The sequence below is a fragment of the Gallinula chloropus genome, assembly GCF_964237585.1.
Source record: "Gallinula chloropus genome assembly, chromosome: 6".
Classification (NCBI taxonomy): domain Eukaryota; kingdom Metazoa; phylum Chordata; class Aves; order Gruiformes; family Rallidae; genus Gallinula; species Gallinula chloropus.
Genome location: NC_140091.1, coordinates 11,764,285 through 11,789,775, shown reverse-complemented (window position 1 = coordinate 11,789,775; position 25,491 = coordinate 11,764,285). Strand labels below are relative to the sequence as shown.

The 25,491-nt window shown below is 46.2% G+C and overlaps 1 protein-coding gene across 1 annotated transcript in view; it reads left to right on the top strand.

Annotated features, from left to right (window-relative positions):
• PTPRF (protein tyrosine phosphatase receptor type F) overlaps window positions 1–25,491 on the top strand; it is a gene marked incomplete at both ends in the record, with an annotated part of 250,710 nt that overhangs the window by 120,153 nt on the left and 105,066 nt on the right. Inside the window, one exon of the mRNA XM_084266106.1 lies at window positions 23,708–23,896. Coding sequence (XP_084122232.1) covers window positions 23,708–23,896 — 189 coding nt within the window. The remainder of the gene's footprint in view (window positions 1–23,707; window positions 23,897–25,491) is intronic.

The window sequence follows — 25,491 nt, the reverse complement described above, 5'->3', positions numbered from 1 at the left end:
TGGACTATGATTGTCAAATGCTGGATGCTTAGGAAGGAATGGTTCTGTAAAGAGCCGTGTGCAGCTCAAGTGAGATTTGGAAAAGAAAATCTGTCTGTAAAGACAGCGGGCACTTGACTTTTTTTTTCTTTTTAATGGAGTGCCTCATAACACTTGCAAATATCTCCTGTAACCACAGCCTGAGCTGCTTTATGAGCATACATAGTGGGCAGCAGTTTTCCCTGGGCATTTGAAGATGTGCACTGCATGGGGAGTAGGCAGCAGCTTTGTTGTGGATGCCCAGCAGTGATGGGCGGAAGCTGCGCTAGGCAGTAGCACCTACTGAAACCCTGTTGGTGTGGACCTGTGTGTTACGCAGGGCTGGCAGGTCCTGCCCACTCTCTTTGGACCCGCAGGGTTTATAATAAGCTGCGTGTGCTGCCTTGGCACAGCAGCTTTCTCTCTCCTGCACTATCAACTCCGCAAGGTTTCTCCGTGTCCCTGCTGCAGTTTCTAAGCTCTGTCTTCCAGTGATGCTCTGGAGCTCTTGCAGCTTCAAAAAAACGGTTGTCATGAATATTTTTAAGTATAGCCAGCCAGTCTCTAAGAAATACTCAAATACAGATCACTAAGTGGAGAATTCAGCCAGAATGCTTTGAGATACAGTTTTCTAGGAAGGCTGTGAGAGTTTACAACCTTCTCTCGCTATCTCCAACACACATGTTTATTTGACTTAAGATTCCCTTCAAAATTCCTCCTTAGTCAGTACCGTATAAAGGTGGTTCTTGAAAACAGAGTAGTTAATTACAGTCATAAATATGCAGTCGCTGGCCAGTCTCCCTGGGTACATGCACACCGTTGAAATACGATTTGTGGAATTTGGGTTTGCTGTAGGTGCTGTAGGAAATTGAAAATTAATGTATCCCATCAGAAGTTACGATGATATTGATGTCCTCCTGAAACTCAGGACTGTTAAAAACACATATTAAATACTGGGTAAAAAAAATCATATAATTGTCTGTGAAAAGTTAAACATTAATTAGCAAGAATTGGTTGCTTTTAAAGATAGAAATGTAATGATCCAAAGAGCACCAATGACACCATTCTTTTCTTCAGTATGTAGCCCCCCAAGAAGAATTACTATGATGCCGTGCAACAAAAACATTAGAAAATCTAGTGCAACTGTTGAGCACACCTATTCAAAAAGATTTTTGAAGATGATGAAATTAATTCTGCAACACTCCTGCAAGTGTGAAAAGTGCCTCTGTAGTACAGTAAGCAGACCTGTGTGAACTGTGAAGCCTTAGGAGTATAGTTTCATGGAAGGAGGCGCATGGCATGCCTCCTATTACATTATGTATTCCCCCCCGGAGTACTTTCTTCTTCCAGAGTTTCAGGTATGGAAAAGATGAGCTGTTATGTCAGCAGAAATCATTGCCTGCAATCAGGTGTCATTCCAAGAGCTAAGTCTGTGTAATTAGCAAAGGGAATAAAGCGTTTGCTGTGTTGCTCTAGTACAAAGCCACTGTTAGGCACATTGCAGCAGGGCAGTGTGGGTTTTGGATGTGCATGGGACAGCTGCAGGTAGCATCTCGATTAACTGTGTCTGTTGCCACCTGGTAACCCTCCTCTTCAAAGTGCTCTGTGCTGTGCTTTTGGGGGATGTTGCTTTTGTTGGCTCAGATATTTGGATGGGCAACTGTTTCTAGTAGCTGCAGCTGCCAGTCCTGTATGAAGACAATCAGCTAGTGCAGATCCCTATGCTCTCTGTTTGGTTTTAGTACCTGTGCCTGTCTCCAGCGCAGTCAAGGTGGGGCATGTGCCAGCTTGTGGAGGGCTGGGCTCCAACTTTGGTGCCCAGCAGCCACCTGTGCCCTCACAGTGCTGGGAGGCACGCTGCTGGCCTGGGTGCTCTGGAGGCCAACTCACTCCAAGGCCACAGCGGGCGCTGAGGAGCTGGGCAGAAGAGCTTGTTTAGGTGACATGTCTGTCAAAGAGGCATTCGTGGGGACATCTCCCTTTCTCCCTCCAGGGTGGCTTAATTCATAGACTACCGCCTACGGAGAGGGGGTATCATTCAGAGTGAAATTACAGGCATCTGACAGGAGCCCTGTCCTCGTAAATCCCCAATAATTGTGACAAATGTCTGGAGCACCGCAGGCTTGCAGCGCTCTGCCAGCTGCCCTGCCAGCCCGGCGGCAGCCATGGAGGCAGGGCCAGTGCCTTGTAAGGCAGCGGCAGCCTGGCCCTGTCCCTGGGCTGCCAGGGACTCGCTGCTGTCACCTGAGCTGGGGCTTTTAACTGTTTTCTGGCAGGGACACAGGATCAGGTCTGGTTAAAGCAGTCAAAATGGCAGCGGTCATTTCCTGCTGCCTGATTTGTTCTTATCGATTACAGACCCCAGTGGAAACCCACAGCTGAAATAGCAGAGTTTGCTGCCAGTTTTACTGTGTCAGCAGAATCCTCAGATTTCCGTAGTGTGAGATCAGAAGGGAGATTAGTTTGTCTGTCCCAGTGTCCTCACATCTTGGGCGGTCACCAGATATTTCTGTGATACACCTGGGCATCTCATTGCACAGGAAACCTATCCCAGGCTGGAGAATGGGACCCTCAGGGGAGCCACTGATGACAAAGCCCCCACAAAGCAGGGGAGAGGTTTGCAAGAGGCTCGTGCCATCCTTGCAAGCAGCACTGGGCTCCTCAGGCAGGGAGGCAGCCCTTCCTCCCCTCTCATGGTCCTCATCTGCTTTCTCTCCCCAAAGGTCCATCAGTATTTCCTATCACTAGCTTTGTGCTCATTTCATGGGATCATTGCTGGCATAGGCCTCAACCATTGCTCATTGGTATACCTATAACTGCTCCCTGCTGCTTCGAGTAAAGCTGGGAAGAAAGCAACGGTGGATATGCTGGAAATAAAATTCCCCCCTGAGCAAAGCAGACAGTTGTCTGAAGCCCCCGGGTATGGGAATTGTTTAGAAGTTGCCTTGATGCAGCTGTTACATGTGTGCCGGGGGCAGCCCAACCATCCACTCCTGCCTCCAGCCTGCTCAGTGAGGCTGGTGGCAGGTCTCAGCAGTTTAGCTTCCCAAACCAGGCAGCACCCTCAGGCCCATGAGCCCAAACTCCCTTTTCTACACGTGTGCACCAGCAGCTTCTCCATCAGACTGGAGGAAGACTTAGGATTAAGAACCAGGACAAGATCCCAAGCAGCGGTGACAGCATCATCCTTCCTGGTGACAAGTCCCAGCTTTGAATCAGCTTCTCAATGAAGTGATGATGCCTGTCCCCAGCACGGTGTATGGCTCTGGGGGTGTAGGGCAGCAGCAGAGCCATGCCAAAACCTGGGCTGCCATTGAGTTGGCCCCAGCACCTCAGCAAAGGTCATGGGCCATGGCTGTGTGGTAGGAGGTGCAGCCTCTGTGATATGTATTTCTTTAATGCATTCATAATTGACTCTGATTTTAGCAGCTGGTAAAATACATGCTAAAATAATGTGTGGGTTTTAGTCCCAGTGTATTGTTCCTCCCCTTCTTATCTTGCATTGAACTTGCTTACTCAGCACTATCTTCTTTTTTTTTATTTCCAAATTAAGAATGTGAAAATTCTTCCATTTTAAGCTTTTTTTTTTTTTTTTTTCTTTCTTTTTTAAAAGCAAATATCTGTGGAGCTGCCACATTGAGATTGATTCCTCTGGAAAGTGTGGTATTTAAAGCCAATCTTGCTTGAGTTCATAAATTGCTTATTATGTGTGGTGCTTAGGACTTGAATCGCTTTTCTTGGCCAGGGTGCTCCAAGCTCTAGGGGAAGAAGAGGAGCGTGAAAGGTGCAGTTGCATTTAAAACTAAAGTGCTAATTTTGAAATATCTCCCGGTAGCGATGGGAATTTTTCTCCCCAAAACAAGTGTTTGGTTTCAGGCTGGTTGGAGACACATCCTTAAGGAAAGAAAATTTAAAAGGAGGGGGAAAAAAAGGACTGTCTGCAGATTCATTTTTCCATTACTTGGAAGTCATCTTGTATATAATTTAGATGGGCCTTAACGAGGCATAAAGTCACTTTCAGAAAATTGATGACTCTTAGTTCGCTCCTCTGTGAAATGAGGGCCTGGAGCCTTCCCTTTGTTCGTTTGGTGGGATCATCAGCTCTGATTGCAGAAACCTGATGAAGCTCTTAATCCGAGCACCAGAGTAACCACAACTCTGGCCTTCTCCTCTTTATTGATCTTGTGGCTGGGCCACGTTTCTATTTCAGCCTAGAGTACTCCATGTTTCCTTATCTCCAGCGAAACTCATCCCTGGCCCTTTTGGCTTTATTAACTCTTCAGTCACCTAACCTTTCTCAGTAGGGCTCAGAGATTTCTGTGGCTGTGCAGAGAGGACTCCCACCAGATCCAGCTCTGAATTTGTGGTTGGATGGGTGGAGCAGGACTTGAGGCACTAGGAGATTTGGGGACTCAGGTGATCACAGTGTATTGAGTCTGCAGTTCCCCCTCATTATCTCCATTTGCCCCCTCTGCAAAGCACGGTGCTGACACTGGTGCTGACACCGCTGCATCGCGTCAAGTCCCCTGGCATTTGCAGTGGTCGTGCCTGCCAGGGATCTGTGATTGGAGGCTCCTCAGCAGCCTGGGAGGCAGCTGAGCCCAAAGGACTGCCTGGGCCTGCGAGAGGCAGCGCGTGTTGTTCATTGCCCAGCTCTGATCCGTGAGTGCGAGCTCACCAGAGGAGCCGGCAGGTGTGAATTTTTCATTGCTGTTTCCTGCCCGTGCCTCGGCGCCTGCGAGCTGCCGTTTGCCGACTTGCCCGCTTCGTAGCAGGAAAGGTCAGGAACCTCATAAACAAGGTGAGAAGCGGAGTGGGGCGGCGCGGCCGCCCGGGCTGCTGATTCCTCCTGACATTGGAGCGCTAATGAATGTTCTGTCATGGTCCCGTGAATATTGCGGGGAGCTTTCGCCTCCCGCCTCTCCTGCCTTCACCGGGCCGCGGAGTTACCAAGGTTACCTGACGTGACTTTCCCGGGAGAGAGGAGCGATAGCTGCAGGTCGGCAGCTCCTGGGAGCATCCTGCCTCCGCAGCAGGCATGGCGAGCATGGCCAGCACGGCATCACCCTCCTTGTGCTCCCTTTGGCTGTTCCCCTTGCTCCCACCCCACGCTGCCTAAGGTGTCATTGGTTTCCTTTTATTTTAAGTATTTTATTTCTTTTTTAGTAAGGATCATATTAATTTTGTTTTGCTTGCATAACCCGGACTGTTATCATCTGACTAATTGCTCACACATTTTCCTTCAGACAGCAAATGGGAGAGATAAAGCTGCAGCAGGTTTATGTGATTTCTGCTTATCAAATTACTGTAATTATTTGAAGAATGGCTTAAAATTGTATGGAGTAATGAATTTAATTATGAGTTTGCAGCGATGCCTTGTGCTGCATGCGGCTTGCAAATGGGCAAGTTTATGAGAAGCTCTTCATAACGTGGCAGCGGATGGGAGTGCAGCACACTCCGTGCGGAGAGAGGCTCTCTGCGCCACGGCAAGGGGGGACGGGGCACGCTTTACGGGTCAGCATGACAAATTGTGCTCTTCATTCCACTGATCAGCTCGCTTAGTTCAAGTCTAGTACAAACCCAGGCAAGGCGGTGCCGGCAGCCTCCTGGTTGTGACATGCTGCAGCAGGTTGGCTTTGCTCCATCTCCTCAGCCCCGGGGCGTGCGAGGGACCAGCTTACTTGCCCAGACCTCTGCACCTCCTCCTGTTCAGCAGATCAGCCTTGGGGTAGCTGTCAGCAGAGGCAGGTCAGGCAGTGCTGATGAACCTGTCCCACCAGAGCCAAAGCCTGTTGCAACCTGCTCAAAACACAAAGTAGTGTTCACCATCTCTCTGCTCTGCACTAGGAAGAGCGGGTTTTTTCCATGGTGAGGAGATGCACCGGGACATGCGCCATCTCCATGAGCAGTGGAGTTGCTCTCTGCTCCCAGGATGTCCACAAGTGCTCGAATGCAATTAATTTCTCTCTGACTGCTTGTACTTTTCTTTACATTTCTGCTTAGTTCCAGGTGCTATAAAAAAATGGTGTGTGTTCCCCTGTGCTACACCAAAGAGCTCCATCCTTGGGGTATGGACCTGATGATCTCTTGAGGTCCCTTCCAACCCCTACACTTCTGTGATCCCCTCCTGAAACTAGCAGGCAGGGACATGGTAGCTCTCCACCCTGCAGCTGTGGGGCCAGTTGAGTAGCTCAAGGGGAGACCCCCATGTCGCTGTGTGCTCCTCCTTGCCTCTTGTACACAGATGTGGAAACTTTGTGTTTCATGCCAGGTGAGTTAGTAATGATATATGAAATTTCAGTCAGTATTTGTTGACCAGGATACAGCTAGTTGTGGGAATACAGAGTTTTACAGGCAGATGATGGTTGGGACTGGACAATATGTCTTTATGCTTTTCTCTGTTGCATGCTGCTGGTATTGTTGTAGGTGGTGTCACAGAAGTGGATAAATACACTAAAAAGACCAGTCTGGGAAGGGACAAAGCTAGATGAAATGCCATTCTTCTGAGCAGGAGAGTTTCAGAAAGCAAGAGTGTGTTCCTGAGGGATAGGCTGGCAAATGGGACTGGGACACCATTCCCAACAAAACTGGATTGTGGAGAGTGACAGAGAGCTGATGGAGTAAAGAGGTTTGGGCTAGATGCATTTAGACAGTGGAATGAAAGTGCAGCCAACAAACAATTAAAACTAGGTGTATGGGAAGTGGAAAAACTGCTGGAATTTTTGATCTGTGCTGTGATGTTCTGAGCTTTGGAAAGGACTACTGGATCATCTGCTACAAGCTGACTTCCACCTTGTTCTCTGTGGCATCCATTGTAACATGATAGGTTGCTCAGGCTTAACTAATTAGAATATCAAATACGAATCGCAAAAGAATAAGTGGCCAAGGGCCATCCAATGTCTGAAACCTTTGCAAGGGTGAAATGGCTTAGAGGTGATGTTAACAGATGGTTCGTGATCTACAGTTAAATGATGAAGCCGTATCAATGTTTGGGAGTAGTTAATAAATAAATGAAGGTGGCTACAATAAGAGGTTACAGAGTTGTGGAAGTACAAGGCTGCCCTAATTAGAGCTTCAGGCAAATCTGGCCTCACATGCAAAGAGAGAGTATTAGCAGTCAAAATCCTCATCTGCCTTGATGGTTGAATAAGGGAGTTTGTGTGCAGGATGGAGTCGTACATGGTATTATGTCTGTCTAAATGCAAGGTCAAAGCAGATTCTGAATGGTATTGACTTTTAAAAGAGCTTGTCACAAGGCAGACGTGAGTTCTGCATAATCGCTGCAGTTTTATGTCAGTAAGGAAGCAGCAAGGTGTGATGAGAGCACCGAAGGAAGATGCGGCTGTTGAAGCCGTAAACCAAGTGTAATTTTTGGTAATCTTTCCATAACCCTGCTTAAACCAGGAGGAAAGAAAAGCCCACTTCCATTTGGAAAACTCTTAAAGCTTTGTGTGACGAATGCTGTAACTGTTGGCATGTTGACAGTGGTCATAAATACCGTATAGCGAGAAGAGAATGTGGGGCCTAGCGGTTTGTTGTGAGCCTGGCTGTGACTCTGGCCTCCAGCCATAGCCAGCCCCCACCGGTGTCTCCAAGGGGAACGGGCTTTCCCCTTCCCTTACTGACATGAAATACTTCCCTGGTTCAGCGTGTGGGACAAGAGAAAGAGCATTGCTTAAGCGCTAGAGCATGAGATTTCATTACCCTTAGTGTTTTTAGCCTTTATAGCTACAAATGTTATTAAACATCATAAAATTGTCCAGTTCTTCTAAGTTCAGCTACAGCACTTTTCCCAATTTGTGCTTATATGAAGAAAGAAGACCACAAAGCTTGTCTATGAAAAAAATGAGAAAATGAGAGTCACCTTAAATTCTTAAAAGCAGTTTGAAAATGTGAAACAAAATTGGCAATACTATTTTGCACACAAAGCTGCCTTCAGGAGGGATCTGTATCAGAGCAAATAACGGTGGCTAATGTTTTCTTCTCTCAATGATTTTTAAAGGTCACTTCATGATCAAAATCTACTTGCTAATTTAATTTCTATTCTCAGTGTAAATGTAAGATGATGCTGTTTATTCTGTTTGCAAGTGGCTCGCTGGGAAGAATCAACCTTTTGCCTTTGTTCTCCTTGTGTCAAGGTCTGTGCCCTGAGCTTGTGCATATGGCAGCCCAGCTCTGCGGGCTGGTAGAGCCCTCTTTCCCAAATCAAGGTTTCTCAGGTATTTTAATCCAAGGGCTTTCTGATCTCTCTGGAAAAAAAATGTGAAGACTGTCCAGTGTAATGTTGTCTCATGGTACCAAATAAAAATTGTGTTGTTGCTCGGCTCATTTATTTTGCTGGTTTTCTTGCTGCCTGCATGTGTGGGAAGGTGAACCTTTGTTTGCTTGCTGTTCTGTAGCAGGCATGGGTTGTTCATGAGCCACGAGCTAAGGGGAAGCTTTCATGCTCTCCCTGCCTAGTGTTACTGTAGAGATTTCCTCCCCACAACATTTTCCAGTGTTTTTGCTCTTTTAGGATGAACATTTCTGTCTCTAGTCAGGTGCAAACCAGATGTATGTCCTGACCAGGCTTCAGCAGAAAAAGAGGAGAAAAAACCTAAGGAGTAAAATGCTTTGAAGAGCCATATTAGCTTTAGATCAAGGACTCGACACACTAATCTCGACACTAATCCAATTCCCTTGGATTTTCATCTCACATGGCAACATTCATGGCTTTGTTTGGGACATCCCTGTCCTGCATTGTCACAGGGAATGATTTCTTCTGTGTGGGCTCTGCAGATATCTTCCTCAGGTCTGCTGTGGAGGAGATGTGGTCAAAATCCCAGCAGCTGACCGTCTGCTGGAGAGCTTTGTCTGCAGTGTGCAAGCCTCAGGAGCAGGCGGCTCAGACTGCATGAGGCTGTGGTTTCCCTGACGTTTCTGTCTCCTAAAGAAACCCCTAAGATCTTCCTCCAGCTGCTGAGACATAGGGCTGATCACGAGGAGATTGGGTGCCTTCTGGAGAAGACTGGGACTATATTGGTTTTCACAGACAGGATGGGGGCCTACTTTGTCTTCCCTCGGGCAGGTCATGGGTCTGAAAACCCTTGTCTGGAAGGAAAGAAGATACTTTCCCAAGGAGCCTGAGGGCCCCATGATCATCTCCAACATCAGAGGCTCATTGTGCAGGGTGTCTTTGTCTGCCATTCTGTGTTGGTTATCTGTGCAGCAAAGTGAGCCACTGAGGTTCAGCCAATTCCACTTCCGTCCTTGCCAAATGTGTCCTCTTGCTTCCCAGGCCAGCATGTGGTTTGAGCCCTGACAATCACAGCTATGTCTTCAGGGCCGCAGTGGGGTAAGCCTGGCTGCAGGGTTTGCTGTTGACGCTCTGAGAAGTAGCACGTGGTGTTGGTTACTGTGTGTGCAAGGGGATGCCAGCAGTTATTTTGCCTTATTTTGCTCATTCTTTCCTCAAGCCGAATCGACTCTACACCAGTGGCCTGTACACAGTATACTGAGCCGAGAAAATAAAGATTCGCAGTGTTCTTATCTGCAAGGAGATACCTGCCTCTTGCATCCCCTAGGAAAGACTTAAGGCAGCCTCTGCTTAGCAGAAAGTTTTCTTTCCTGTTAGTGGTTGCAGCAGGGAGAGCCGTGCCTCATCTCTTGCTTGTAATTACATCAGCAGAGTGTCTTGGGAGAAGGTTAAATAGTCTTTTGTATATCAAATAAAGCCAGTGAACTTCACCGAAATCATTTAATGAAAACAATCCTGATTATCTGTATATACTGCTATGTGATATTTTAAAAGAACATCTTAAAGGGAAATGTGGAATTGTTTAAGGCCTCTGAAGACTAGAGTGCAGAGGCTATGCAGCAAATGCCTTTATAATCTAGGATCTGAAGTAGACTTTGAATCCAATTGTTTTTTTCACTGTTGTAAAACATGAGAGATTTTGATACAGTAACTCGGGTTTGATTCAGAACTTTCTTATTAACTGTTCTTCATGCACATCAAATTTTAGATACTGAGCTAAAGGGCTCTGCACATCAAGGATGGAACTGAGTCAAGGACAGAGCTATTAAGGTGTGTAATAATCAAGAGAGGAAAATTAATTGTCTTTAATTTGGCATAAATCCCAGGGACCATAACTTTGGTTATTAGGAATTCAGGGCCTATTTCCAATTAGTTATACCCAGGCATGCTTGCGTGTCCAACTTTGGGAATCTAAGCAGTGAGCATGTTAGCGCAGCAATCGTTGACATGCTAATAAAGGACAGTGCTGCCTGACCTCTCTGTGTGTGGTCGCTGCCAGCCGGTGTTTGCCTGGCAGTAAATCAAACCGTGGTATTGCTTTATCGCTTCTGACACCTTGCAGCGAGCAGCTCAGTGCGTGTCAGCTGCTTGGGCAGCCTGTGCAGGCAGAATCACCTGGACTGTGCTGGAGCAGGGCAGAGGCTGCTGTGATTTTTACACGCTTTTTAGGCTTTGAGCCTCCTTCTAAGGCATCTGTGCCAGCAAAGCCCAGGGTGGCTTCCCTTCAGGTGTATGAAATGTAAATACTGTGATTGTTAGCTATACCAGAAAATCTGGTCTAACCTGAGCTAGGTTAAAGAAAGAGGCGGCAGTGGTTTCCTGAGTTGGCAGGAGCAGTGAAAGCACATACTGGGACCGCGGGGCTGGAAGTGCAAGGCTTCCGTGCTGACAGTGTGGGAAAGCGCGGGCCTGCTCGGCCACAGCCAGCCAGCCACCCCTGCACGGACCTACAGAGCAGGGCGGAGGTGCCATGTCCCGCAGCGGGGCTGGCTACTTCCAGTGTGCACTGGGAAATGGGGAGCACAGTGACGTCGCTCTCAGTGTAAGCATCAGAGGGTTTTAGGGAAAGGAGGGTGGGCTTTGAGAGTCCTGTAGGGACAACCTCCTCTTGCAAGCCAGGCCGTGTGTATCTGGCATCCGAACACCAAAACAGGACTGGCAGGAACACGTGTAGCCTTGTGTGTATGTGAAGGGCAGAAGGCAAGATGGTTCAGAGCAAGGAAGACAAAACAATTCATGCACTCAATTCCCCTGTAATTGTTTTCTGAGACCTGCAACCTTGTGGTGCTTTAGTCCTGTCTGTTGAATGCTGCCTGCCAGTCAGCTAGGAATGAAACAAAACTCAGACAGGGTAAGAGCATGATGTCCCCTGTAGTTGTTCTCAATTCTGAAACTTGATTTTATTGCATGAGAAGGTTCTGTGAAGTCCACAGCGGTTACCTTTCCTCACCACCATGCCTTTTCTGTGATTTCTCATTTGAAAAAGAAGTAAGGAAACCTCAACAGCTACTGTGACACTGCTGCTCCCAACCTTTATCTAGCATGTGGAGCTAGTGCAAGGATCTTCCTAAAGAAACCTGGAATTACACTGAGGTGGGAAAAATAGCAGATTGTCTTCAAAACTTCAAGGTCACTATTCTTCATTTTCAAGAGGAAAGTCCTTTTAAAGCTTTCCTTAAGTTAGTTTTGCAGCACAGCAAAGCTGAAGCTTACCAAATCCAGATGTCTGTTTAGCTTTCACGGTCTGTGTCTGGTAGATGTAATGTTTTGGGGAAAAAGGTAGGGACCATGTTTCAGGAAAACTCAGCCTTCCATGTGGGAAGGAGCAGTGCCATGCCACCAAGCTCTGCAGCCCTCCTCAAGTGTCATTCAGTCATAGAATGTGTTAGGTTGGAATGGACCTTTAAAGGTCATCTAGTCCAACCCCTCTGCAGTAAGCAGTGACATCGTTACTAGATCAGGCTGCTCAGAGCCCCATCAAGCCTGACCTCTCTGGACAACCTGTTACAGTGATCTACCACCCTAATAATGAAGAGATTTTTCCTAATAGCCAACCTAAGTCTACCCTTTTCTAGTTGAAAACCATTGCCCTATTACTACATGAACAGTTCTTCCCCAGCTTCCCTGTAGGCACCTTTTCAGGTATTGGAAGGCTGCTGGAAAGTGCCCCTGGAGCCTTCTTTTCTCCAGGCTGAACAAGCCCAGCTCTCTCAGCCTGTCTTCCCAGGAGAGGTACTCCAGCCCATGATCATTTTTGTGCCCCTCCTCTGGACATGCTCTATCAGGTCCATGACCTTCTTGTGTTGAGGGCTCCAAAACTGGATGCGGTATTCTAGATGAGGTCTCACCAGAGCAGAGTAGAGGGGCAGAAGGACCTCTCTCGATCTGCTGGCCACACTTGTTTTCATGGAGCCCAGGAGATGCGGTTGGCCTTCAGGGAAGGCCTTCCCCTTGTCAGGGAAGCAGGGTGGGGAAACACAATTTCCATCGTGGTCATTTGAAAAAATGAACCTTTGACTAGCAGCGAGTAAGTCTGATGTTAGGGAATGTATTTTCCTTGAACAGCAGAGGAATTTCAGCTGATCTCCTGCATTTGGTTTATATTAAGATGAGTACCACAGGAGCCAAAAGGTGCCATTTTTTCTTATCCACTTGGCCTTGATGTGGTTTTACTGCCAGCTTTCCATTTATCTGTTGCATGCTCTTTAATTCATGAGGGCCTGCACTGGGGATTTGTTTAAAGCCTTGGCTGAAATTGTCAGCCACTCCTTTTATTGCACATCTCCCTGAAAAGATGGGTGTTGTGGCAAAGCAGTAAATAGGATATTGAGCCTCTGCAACACTTGGTATCTGTAAAAAGAAGAGTATGTCCTCTGTTAAACCCTGATCAATTACATCATCCCAGCATTAAAAACCATCACTTGTCTGGCAACAATGTATTATTTGTGTTTGCATATCTCCCTTGGCTTGCTACGGGTCTTTCACTGGGGGCCTTTCTACTTCGTACAGTCTCTGAAAGACTGTTAAGGTAACCCGAGTCTCCATCTAAAGTGATGTTGGAGCCAGTGCAATTAATGGATCTTCTAGAAAGTGATGGCTTAATATAAGACATAAAGCTCAGAGTATATTTCTGTCTCTGACTCCAGCCAAGCCTTGCTGTGTTTTTTTCCTTTACAAAAAGTCACTTCCCCCCCCAAGTAAATAAAGCTAGTTACGCAGTATCTCAAGATGTTTTCTGTGATAGAGTATTTTAAAACTTCTGAATGGAAAGCAGTGATTTGCCGTATCACTGATCTGTCTGGAGTTCAGATTAAATTAAAGCCCTTCTTAGAATTCTCAAATTATTTCTATGCCTTCAGATTCTCTGTGCCTCAGCTGGCTGCACTAGAACAAGTGCAATGAAACTTCACATTTATTGTCTCATTTGAAAATGGAATTTCTCTGACAAAAGGTATGTGAGAAACTTCCAGAGTCACAGAGGTACCTGATGTCAATACGTGAATATTTTCTTAAAGGTTAATTTGTCCTTGAAATAGTATAAAGAAATAATGCCTTGGAATATAAACTTAATTTGTGTTTTACTGTATTGGTCTTTACTGGGACTGGTTCTGTGCACTAATCTTGCTAGCTGCTTAAAAATATTTTGATACAATTTCTGAGCATTGGCTCAAAACACAGGTTGCTACAAATAAGGAGGTGGCAGACAGAGCCACATGCATGCGAGTTTATTGGCAGTGGCAGGAAGGGATGGTGTGGGAGAAAAGGAGCAGGGTGAGGGAGGAGGCAGGAGGTGGAGAGCAGAGCAGGCTGCTGCGGACCGGGGCTGGTGCTTTGCAGCTTGTTTGCTGCAGAGGAGCCTTGTTTTTGTAAGAATTATGTTTATCCTCCTTTCTCACACCCACACACCTTGATTGCTGGCTTTGGGATTCAGACTCTCACGGCATTACGGAGCCACTCCATCCCATAGCTTGGCGATACTGGAGGTCGCCTTCAAGTTTCAGTTGAGTCTTTGAGATCAGAGAGCAAAGAGGTGTTTCGGGAGGGTGTTCTTCCAGGGGGGGATTCTTTGTTTCCCTTTTGAAGCGCTGGCAGTTTGTGAACATAGAACTGGAGAGTATTTGTGCTTTCTCTAATGACTCTCTAGCTCCTCCCCAGAACAATCTTAAATTTCAATTTACAAACTAGTATTTCCAGAATATTTAGAATGCTCTCAAGAGTTTTTGTTTGGGGGTTTTGGAGAGGGTGAATGACAGACAAGAGGGAGTTCTTTTTCTCTCTCAAATAATATCACAGTGATTATCCTTAAAAATAAACAGTCATTGCTCTTCCATGTTTTCCAAATACCTTCTTTTTTTCAGTAGCTTGGATGCAAGGAAAGGCCGTGCTTTTTCTTTCCCATGTTGGAACAATTGCCGGAGAAGAAGACTTTTTTTTCAGTGGGGTATTTTGTCAAAGCTTACACCTTTCTTCCTATCCCTAATCTTCTGAGTTTTTGCTTTTGAGAGTTGCTGGCCACTCTGACAGGCTCTGATGTCCCCCACAGGAGAAGCCACCGGGTTGGCGATGGTGCAGACAGGCTGCACGGGCTAAACAGAAATCAGATTTTTAGCACAATCTCGCCATTTCAGTTGGAGTTTAAGTGACCGTAAATCTTGCATTCTGGCCTGTGAAGTGGAAATGAACAGATTTAGTATTCCAGCTGAGTGGCAGCAGGAATGCTTCGCTTTAATCTGAAACTCGATGCTCGAAAGCGTGGGAGAGCTCTGCTGTCAGATTAACTCAGTCCTCCTGCATTTTTTCCTGCACTGAACTGCAACCAAACATCAAAAGTCAGATGCTCCATTAATTTAACCACACGTTGTATTTAATGGCATGTGGAAATGCATTATTGATTGCACATCTTAAAAATGAAATTCGCTGTGCTAATAGCATATCACATCAGTGCAGGTGAAGTAGTACGGAAAGTGGAGAGGATTAATAAATGACTTAAAATACAAGTAAGAGCTATTTCCATGCTTTTCTCTGAAAAGATTGAAGTTTGGGGTATGTTTTAGTGGGAGTGTGTTTATATATTCTGTCACGAGGAAACGTGCCGTGGCAATAGTTATGTTGTATTTCTGGCTATAAAATATTAAAAAGAAACAATGGTTTGAAAACAGTTCTACAGGCAGTTATATTCAACAGTTGGTACCAACAAATGGCACGGTCCTGCCTGAAAGCACAGCATGGTCTTCTTTCACTGTTCCTTTACTACAGAGTCTTAATAGCTGGCTGCAAAACCATTCTCAATTCATTGTGTTTAAAGAACTTTTGTGAGTTTTTTCAATGCATACTTCCAGCTGATGAGGTTTTTTGTGAGTAATAGTTGTTGAAAGAGTCTAGGCTTATTTATCAGCTCTTGGATATGACCCACAAAACTCTATTTTTACCTACTTGAAATAGTGCTGTAATTTTGGGGGAGGACATTTCTTTTTTCTTTTTTTTTTTCCCCTCAAAGCACGTTAAAAAGGGATGCTTGCTCAGGCAGGGAATCTTGCAGATATGATCTGTTTTACTTGTGTGTAAGCTCTTCCTCACCCACGTTACTGACACTTCTTGCTGTAGTTTCTGCTGTGCTAAATACTCTGAACCCTTAAATGACTTTAGTACCATACAGTCTAAGCCCTTTCTAGCTCTTCATTAACCTGAACACCTAGTTTCTCTGGTCTCTCAGGAAAATGCTTGGATTGCTGTGTCTTAGGCTTGGAGTTGTCTGTGGATATCAAACTATATTTGTGGAAGAATAGTGGGCTTGGATTTGGAGCAGGAGGTTTAGGGTGGTCCTCACCTCAGAGAGGCTTTGTGTCAACACTTCCCACCACTCTACTGAGGCTGTGTCTTCAGCTTGGAGAGGTTCTACCCTGTGGCACAGAGCTTGCTTAGCCTGAGCAGCTAAGCCTCTGCTGTAGTCTCCCTTCTTGAGTATTTTAGCTCTTTTAGATATATTTGGCCTAAGTCATGGAAAAATTTGTGTTTAGGACTAAGACTGCAAATGGGACTATCATTGCAAGGAAGCCAGAATGGAAAGCAAGAAGTAGCCAGGACAACTGGAGAAAGATGTGGTAGTAGAGATTTTGTAAATGCCATTTCTGGCTGTAGCAATCTCATCTGATAAAGGTGTAAATAATTGTTTTCTTACAGGATGGGTTGATGTCTCCTAGCTGGCAGAAGGCTCCACAGCTGACACATACTGAGCAGACACTGTCATTCCTTAGGAAGATCCTGAAACTAAGAATTAAAACAGTGGGTTGCAGGTGCAAACCTTTAATTTGCCTGAGTTTGTGACTAAATACTTACTTCTGGTGTGCTCTGAGTCAGCTTCAGCAGCTGTTAATCATCTTTGCGTTGCCCGCCGTCAGGCAGAGGTCACAAGCTGTTATCTGTGAAGGAGAGAAAGGAATTGCCTGTTCACTGTTGAAGCTGGGGCTAGACTCATCTCAGTACATCCTAAAGTGTTTATGAAGACCCTGGATCAGAGGAGTGTAAGGCCATGGTAGTGGGAAGTGCACTTTATCCCCAGAAGGACCTTTCTCAGCCCTTGGGCTGTGCTTAAGGACACGGCCATGCTGGAGGGAGACAGCTGCTGCCTTCACCAGCACCTCTAGAGCTGTGGCTCTTTTCTGTGTCCCAGCCTGAATCTCGACTGGATTAACTACCCCATGAGAAGTTTAGAGGTAGCTGTGGCTAATGTGTCATTGTAACTGGTGTATCTTGGAGGGCTTTGGCAGTGGCATGCTACAGTTCTTCTCAAAGGGAAGGAGGATACATTTCCCAATGGAGGGCTGGTCCTGCATCTGCACCTTACATCCTGACCAGGTCAGGAGGCACCGGGAGGCCACAAACAGAGTTTAGGTAACAGAGTATCTAAGGGCTGGGAGAAGCAACTTGTTTCATCCCATTGGGATGTAGTGCTCCCTCAGGCCTGGAGAACCAAGGTTGTGCCCTGGGTGGGAGGGAGCACTGGCAACCAGCATATAGCAAATGCAGGGTGCTCTGCCCTGGGGAGGGCACATGTTGCTGCAGTGAATGTGCGTTACCTTACTGCTGCAGACATGGGAGCATGGGGAGAAGCAGTGCTGGGACTTAACAAGAGCACAGGCTGAATCTGTGTCAGAGCTGGTTGGGAGGTGCTGCTCTGTGCTGCTCCTGGGAGCACCTGCCTCTGCAAAGCCATCCTCTGCCCCTCTGAGATAAACAGGCACTTGGGAATGGCTAGCTGTGATACCAACAAGGTATTGGTGGCTTATAAACGGAGGTAATTGCTGTCCAGCCAGAAAATAACAATGTTAGCAGCACCCTTCTGGCACTTGAAGGGTAACACTGTCTCCATCGGGTGGTTTATGGACTCATAACCTCTAGATTGAGCAGGTTCCATGAGCCCCCAGGGTGGGAATCTGCCCGACAGTTTATTCTTTTCTGCCACGTCTGGTCTCCTATTTCCTTGAATTTTCCTTACAGAGCTTTCTTTGTTTTGCACTGACTCAGATTCCTTCTTTTGTGAACTGTTTTGCTGCTGCTGCCGCTGTGATCTTTCTAAGAGATAGCAAATACTTTGTTTACTGTAAGCTCTTGTGCAGTAATTCATGTGGTTACGTGGTGACACAGAGAAGTCATTCTGGAGCTTGTTTCCACACCCACCCATTCATCTGCGCCCTTCTACCCATTCCCAGCAGGCGGCTTCAGCATGTCACGTTGCCGTGATGTCATACAAAACCAGCAGTTTGTCATTAAAAGCCTTGTCATCAATAGATGACTGTTTGTATTTTCTGCCTGCCTGAAACTGTTTTATACTTACTAACCCAGTAATTAAGACTTTGCTGTCTTTGAAACAGGTTGGTTTCACTGCCCCACCTTTTCCTTAGGCAGTTACAGGGCCGTGCCAAAGTCGAGGGGGCATTCATTAACCTGTATGAGACTTGGCTCCAGCAGTGAGCACACACAAACTGCTTCTCCCACCACTCCCCGCACCGGGCGCTAGTCCAATGCTGGGCAGCCTGTGGAGACCACGAATTTGGATAATATTCTTGGTGCACCTCTTAGGGGGCTTTTGTAAGAAGGAGGATTCAGGAAGAGAGCATCGCCTCAAAATGGCTGATAAAACGCTCTTTGTGCAGCTTCAGTTGAACCTGAACAGAGTGGTGTCAGGGTTTTCTTATCATGTAAAATGATGCCGTTCTTCTGGGCCGCTGGATTGCTTGACTGCTTTTGATTGTCTTGCAGTAATTGAATAGCCGCGCTGTGTAACCTGTGCTGAAGGAATTAGGGCTGTTTATTCAGCAAACAGATGTCCTGGATTGTGGTGTGCTTACGATCTTACTGGCTTGCATCTTTCATTGGTTAATATTGCCGACTACCCAGGCTATCTTCCTTGCACTGATAATTTTGCATTTGCTAATGCCTTTCAGTGTCTCAAAGGGAGATTTGAAAGCTTGTAAAATTTGTCAAGTAATTCTGTTGATCCATCAAGTACAAGCCTGTCAGTAGGCAAGGGTTATCCCTGCAACGTCCTGTGTTGTATTGCGTCAAACCACTGCCTCTTACTGGGATTGATTCGGCCCTGATGACTTGAACTGGGTGAGGTCCCAGCCTGCCCCATCAAATGGGTAGGGAACATGTAGAACAGTTCTTGATACGTGCATCCTGCTCCTGCGCAATGCTGACCACAGACAGACAGGTTTATCAGAGATCTCTTCTGCCCTCAATCCATTTCCTGGCTCATCCCTAGCACCTCACACTCCTGAGTGGCTTTGGATAGCAGGCAGAACTGAAAACAAAGCAGCTTTGTGTTTTAATCATCACTACTGAGCCCTTAAAATTGATGTGGGCCTGGAAGTTCCTCAGCTGATACAGGCTGGCGGGAGCCAGTGGCTCAGATAAACCGTTTCTAGTCCCATGTGTGGGGATAAGGCCCAGTATCTCACTTGAAATGAGTTGAGAACACCCCTTTGATAGATTGTAGGAGATTTAACCTCACAGCTATAGCCGTAACGTATAGAAAAGCTACTTTTTGCTATTTCCAAATTATATTGGGTATCATTTATTTCTCTTCCTCAGCAGTCTGAACAATTGTACTCATGATTCTAAGCAGGCCTGGCTTTTATAGGAAGAGGAATATGACAAATAACTCCCATAAATGTGTTTACAGTTTGCACTGTCGTTTCTAAAGTACCATTTCCTGTGTTGACTGAGAGGAAGTTCACAGTGGTATAGGGAAGGTTTTACAGGTGTCAAGTCATAATATCACCACCACCCCCCCCCCCCCCAACCCCACAACTGAGTGGCTGCAAGACCAATGACTGCTGTATGGGGTTTGTGCTGGTAGGAACCTGATATCCAACCCCTCCAACTTTTCTGTTGTGTGAGAGATTACAAGTTTTGAGCAAAATCCAGGGTGTAATCCTGCAGGATTCAGCCATCAACAGCTGTGCTCACCGCGGACTGCTCCGCAGGCCTTTTCTGTAAGCAGCTGTTATCCGCATACCGTTCCATGCTGGGGCTGATCCGTGCTTCTCATAAGACATAAATTGCAATTGCCTTCGTGTCCCTTATCATCACTTGATAGTTGGAGTGATGCAGAAAATAAGGACGCCCCAAGGGGTATGTGTGTCACGGCAGCATCCTCAAGAAAGGCAGTTTTCTGGGGAGCTGGTGAATGAGCTATGTAATTGCAGCTGCTCTAAAGGAGGTCTGAGCTCTGGCTTGGGACTGTGGGAAAGGTTTCTTACCTTAGCTTTTCCCTTAAAGATGAGAAATGTGTGGCACAAAAGAGCTGTAAGGGAAGGGGGGTTAGATTTCTGTCACCTCAGAAAGGAGATTAGCAAAGGGAGCTGTCAAGTGAGCATGAGATATCCTCTGCACATGCTGTCATGCTAGATGCCAGAGGGACATTCCTGGCTCCTTGGTGACTGCAGCTAGCAAGACCTCAGCCTGGCCATGGATTTTCCAAGTTTCAGTTTGTAATTGCAAAACCTACTCAATTTTTGTTAGGTTTTTGGTGGGTTTTTTTTTCTCTCTTGCTGTTTCTCTCTCCTTTCTTCCTGCTTTTTCTTCCTGCTTTTCTCTCTGTCATTCCTGCTGCAGGCCATGGAGGGAATTAGAGCTTAACAAAGCCTGAAAACATCCTGCTTGTACCTAGATTTTGCAAGCCTGAACCTAATGCCTACTTGAGGTACACCCCTTCTGAAAGTATCTGAAACCCAGAAAGAAAAACTGGTTCAAATAGTCTGCACTTGAAAGCAGATTCATAGCCTGGTTTAATGTGTATTAAAAACACACCAGCTATCGCTGATTAAAACCAAGTGCTGACAAACTCCTTTTCAAGAATAAGGGTATCCACGTATTGGCATGAATAGGACAGCGATTACTGATGAGCTCCGTGTGCAGACAAGTTAGTACAGCTAGCGAGGGCTGAAGGGAGCCGAGGCATGACTGAACCTCCTTATTAGACCCAGATTAGACTTTTGCCGGAGGGGAAGGCACGGCAAGAACAGCTCTGAACTCCTATCGTCGCCTGTAGTGTTTGAACACAGAGACATCCCTCGCTGTCCCGGTGAAGTCAGCAACACCGCGCCAGGCTGGAACGAAGCCCCATTATCTCTGCAGGAGCATTGCTGGCAGGGCAGGTGTGGGCCTGTGCCAGGCTGTGCTCTGTGGTGTGACCAGCTTCAGGTTTTCTCCTCAGCCGTTCTTCTCCAGGAGAGTTCAGGGGGCTGCCATAGCCACACAGCACAGGACAGACCTGGAGTAGTTGAAGTTGCCCGTTTCATGGTGGTACAGGCATCTGAGGCCATTAGGTCACCTCTGGAGAATGTGATCCTTCAGCTTGAGCCCCAGACACTGTGGCCTTGGCTCAGTGCAGGTCCCTTGGAGCTACTCCAGAACTAATAACAGGAGAAACCCAGTCTCTGGGCGTCTGAAGTCCCATCAGAGAGCAGCTGTCAGATTTCCCCTGGCATCTCGTCACACAGTGACACGACTTGGGACTGCAGGCTCCTGGAAACACACTGCTACTCTTAAATGCCTCTACGTTTGATTGACAAGGGATCAAACAAATCCTTGCTGCCTGTGTGTTTTTGTAGATGCAGACATGCCAGAGCTGCCTGCTTGAGTTTGGTGGTGGTGTGGCCACGGAAGTTAGGCAGGTTTCAATCTCCAGGCATGCATGGGAGCTGGTCTGTAACACTACCAATGCTTGCCCAGGGAATGTGCTGTGGTTCTGACTGCACAGGATACCATCATTTCCCGCTATAGTGTTGGGGCTTGGGTGCATTTAAGAGACAAGACTGCATTACATGAGCCCTGCAGACCTGCCTGAGCCTGTCTCTGTCCAGCTCAGCACAGAGTCTGGGGAGTGAGAGTCATCACATGGTGGTCACCTGTCACTGGCCATGAGTGTCCAGCTTTCCCATCTGCGCTCCAGAATGGCTTGGGCTTGCTGGGGGTGTATGGTATGGGAGCAGTGCTGTATGTCTCCTTGGAGTCTAGAAAAGGCCTGATCTAAGATGTCTAGTACGGCAGAAGTAGCCTTGCTGCCAGGTCTTTGTAATCAGCGTGTCCCTGTTGTACCCTGTGTGAAGTCAAGGTTAGATCATATAATTTCTGCTGGTGTGTGGCTCATCACAAACTGCTAATTTTGATTGAACAGTCCCCTCCAGTGCAGCAGGCTGGTTGTGTACCTGTGGATCAGACACTGTGAAGGATTTTCTGATCTCTGTTGTTTTTGTGGCTGCAGATGGGAAGAGATTTCTTGCACAAAAGCTGTTTTCAGATTTGGTTTTAGCTTTGTGCTAAGCCTCCACACGGTCTTTGGACCAAGTGAACTGGGTGATACTTAGCTCAGTGCATTCTTTGTAAAATCTCGAACAAACCAGAAAGGACTGTCAGTGGTAATCGTGGTGATTAGATTAGATCACTTCAGGGTTTCAGCCTCCCTAGAGTAAACATCTGCTTTCAATACTGTAAATAGCAAGGTGCTGCACTTTAGGTAAACTTGGCCTCAATCCAAGGGAATGTCATTGTTTACTGATATTCCTATGTATCTTCCTTTGCTTTTCAATCCATACCATGCTGTACTTGTGTGTGTACCCTGCTTTTGTTTCTTTTCAGCCATGTAGGAGTATGCATTGTGGTTGCTCAGAATTGAGTGCTTCTGTTGCTTGTTATTGAATGCTAGCTCTGGTGTGGTTCCAGTTAAGCTCTATGTACCTTTTGTCTTTGAAAATCAATGGAGAGCAAATTAAAAAGAACTAGTTTTTGTGGTACCTTTCATTTAAAAAAAAAATATTCTATTTATGTCTGCTTATGATGAGAGAGGATTTTAGGGAGGCTGGTCTGGGAGACAAAATATGGTTTGTGCTTTTAACAAGCATCAGGAACCTTTTTTTTTCCTTTAGAAAACCTTGGATGCTTCATAGTGACTCTTATCTAAATGGGACAAACAATATTCCTGGCCATTGTTTTGTTTACAGCAGATGTTGCCTTGTGCTGCAGAGTTTTCATTTGCGAACAAGTCAAAAGTCTTGGGAATTCCTCTGAGATCTTAGGGAGAACTACACATGATTAGCCACCACAAGCTGTATGTGCTTCAGGGAGTGGCACTACAGGTAGAAGGAAACACCTAAGGTGGCCTTTTGGCTAGTACCTTCCTGTCAGGAGTGAGGGGTATGGTTCCAGGTGTGTGACAATAGCAGCAAAACTCAGATTGCCGCAAGCTCAGACTCTTTGGGGACTTGGGAAGATGCTGAGGTCTCGTTGGTTTAACACTGCCGTGTGCTGGGAGCCTTGCACAATTGGATTTGCTGAAGAAGAAGGTTTTCTTAAGTTTCCTTCAAACAGGGGAAAAAAAGAAACATGCTGAAAATAATTGAGTTTCTGGTACTTTAAAGGCTTCTTAATGTTCTTCAAGTTCTTTCTTTCTGCAAAAGTGTGTCCTTTTGATTGCAGCACGGGCTTAGCAGAGTACAGTACATCGTGCCACAGAATGAGTAAATGAGCTCTGTTCTGCAGCTGCTATTGAATGACGATGTTGGAGCGTGCCTTGGCTTATCAGTGAAGTGTATTCCACCCAGCCTACCTGAGCGTGCTCTGCAGCAGCAAAGCAAATGAGCTATTTTCATACCTGCTGCATGAATGATTTCAGCAGTTAGGGGGATGCCTGGTTGTACGGTCATTTCTGTAAGACATTGCCAGAGTGTGCACTGGCCATTTCTTACACACCTCTGTTCTCTCTGAAGCCCAGAGAACGTGCCAGGAGGCTTGCCACAGCACAGTCTGGTGAGGCAGCTCATGAGCAGAGCGTGGCTCATTAGATTTACATTCATTATTTTCTAAAAGCCTTCTGAATCAGATCTGGGGACATGAGGAGAAGATTTAAGGTCTATCCTACCAGTGTGACAGAATGTTCCGAGTTGAAAAGAGAGAAAATGGGCCTCTCTGGACCATCTAAGGGGTTATATTGTTTAGCTGTTGTTTTTCAAGATGCCTCAAACTATTTGGCTTTGTGTTTGTCTGTTATCTTCAACTCAGCCCTCCCACAAAAAGGCAAATACCTGCTTTTACTGAATTATTAACAACAATAGATTGAGCTTACATATCAATGAAAATTATGGACGGTTCCCAAGGCAATTGATTTAAACGGAGTTAAATTTAGTGGAAGGTTCTATTGGTGTAATGAATGCTCATTATAGAGCCTAATGTGCTTTAAGGGCTTGAAAACCTTCTCAGTAGGGAAGTCAGGCTGCTGTTTTCCAGCAGAGGCACAGATGCTGTACAGTGGCACTGCTGTCACCACAACCCTATCCCATCGCTACGCCCAAAGATTTCTCTTTAACCTTGTGTGTTCTCTCCCTCTTGCAGAAGACCACCTCCCAGCTGGCTTCCCCACCATTGACATGGGCCCGCAGCTGAAGGTGGTGGAAAAGGCCCGCACAGCCACCATGCTCTGTGCTGCCAGCGGGAACCCTGATCCTGAAATCTCCTGGTTCAAGGACTTCCTGCCTGTCGACACTGCGACTAGCAATGGGCGAATCAAGCAGCTCCGCTCGGGTAAGGTAGCAAAGCAAGTAAGCCTTCCCCACCTCCTCACTCTGTCTCCCTTTTCTCTTCACTTGCTGCCATTATTTTTTTTCCCCTGAAATGCAGTTCTAAACCCAAATGTCAATTTGATTTGAGCTTGTTTCTTTTACAATATAAAAACAGTTTTTGGAGCTGATCCTCTCTGGCAGGATATCGTGCCTTGTTAAAAGGAGACATTAGAGGGACATGCCTTTTGGAACATCACCTGGATTCCTCCTTCGGTAGAGCGTCTTGACATTGCCCCAAATCCTTGGTAGGCTCAGACATTTCACTACCAAATCAACAGGTCTCAGATATTTTTAATAGGAGCACAGTGCAAATCAGGACAGCGAGATCCTGGTTGAGGTTTTACAATCAGTGGTTACATACTGCTTCTCTCTGTACACAGACTCTGTGAGACAGGGCTCTGCTTTCAGCTGAGGTCTTTACCATTCTTGCTATGTGACACCACAAGAATAAAGAAAAATGCAAGAACCAGCAATTCTGTGGATTTCAAGGGAAGGTGGACAGAGTTTTGAATTGCACCTCTTTTTGTCGGTTGGTTTGAGAAGTCAGACACCAGCTTTTGAAATACAGATGGTTAGTTCTTGTGAGTGGCTAAGAATGCACTCATTTTATCAAGGAGCTCTTGGTTTTCTGCTGCACTGTTAGGTCTCCCAGGACTGAAAGGCCCATTAGAAAATTAAGGAAAATAAAAGATTTCTTAATTCACTGATGAAGTGCAGCCTCCCAGCATGAATTGCAGTGACTATTTAACAACACACAACAGAACTCCATAGCAGCTTTCATCAGGGAGGGGAAAAAGCCCACAGTACCCTACAGGAAGTACAGAAGGGAACCAAGTGGGAATAACTTTGGTCTAGAAAGGTCTCACAGTTAAACAAGAGGCAGACTGCTTTGCCTGGCCACGATGTATCTCTGGGCACTCAGAAGCCATTTGTTATGAGTGCTGCTGCCAAAGCAACACCATCTTCCTCCTCACAAGGTGAACATCTTGACACATTTCCCCATAGCGGGAGCCCTCTGCACAGATCTGATGGTGCTTGGATGATAAGAAGTAGGCTTGCACTTGGGGGAGTGGGTAATGAGACATCACTCTCATCAAAAATAGAACCCAGCCTGACACTCCTGATCCCACCTTGATGTACCAGTGAGTGCTAATTATACTAATGCATTTATAGCTTATGAAATTTCCCAGTGACCTTTAGCTTATCTCCCCCACAACATGGTTTAATCTTGATCTGTTTGTGCTGAAAGAAAATATCACACTTGTTAATTATTCTGAGAGGCTTTAGGAAGCAGCAATAGGAAAGTGCACATGGATGTGTTTCACTTCATAGCTGACTAAATCAGCATCAGAAATTACCGTAAATGAGCAGCAAGGCAGCGCCTGATGCACTTGCTGTGTGTTCTCCAGCCTCCTTTTCACAGGCACTTGGCTGCCTCTCTACCAGCTGCTTCACAAGTTTAGTGAGATAGAAAGTTTAAAAACAAACTAGTAAACCCTGTCACCGTGTCCAAGTTCTGCTTCCTATTCGCTGTTCTTGAGCAACATCTCAATTGAA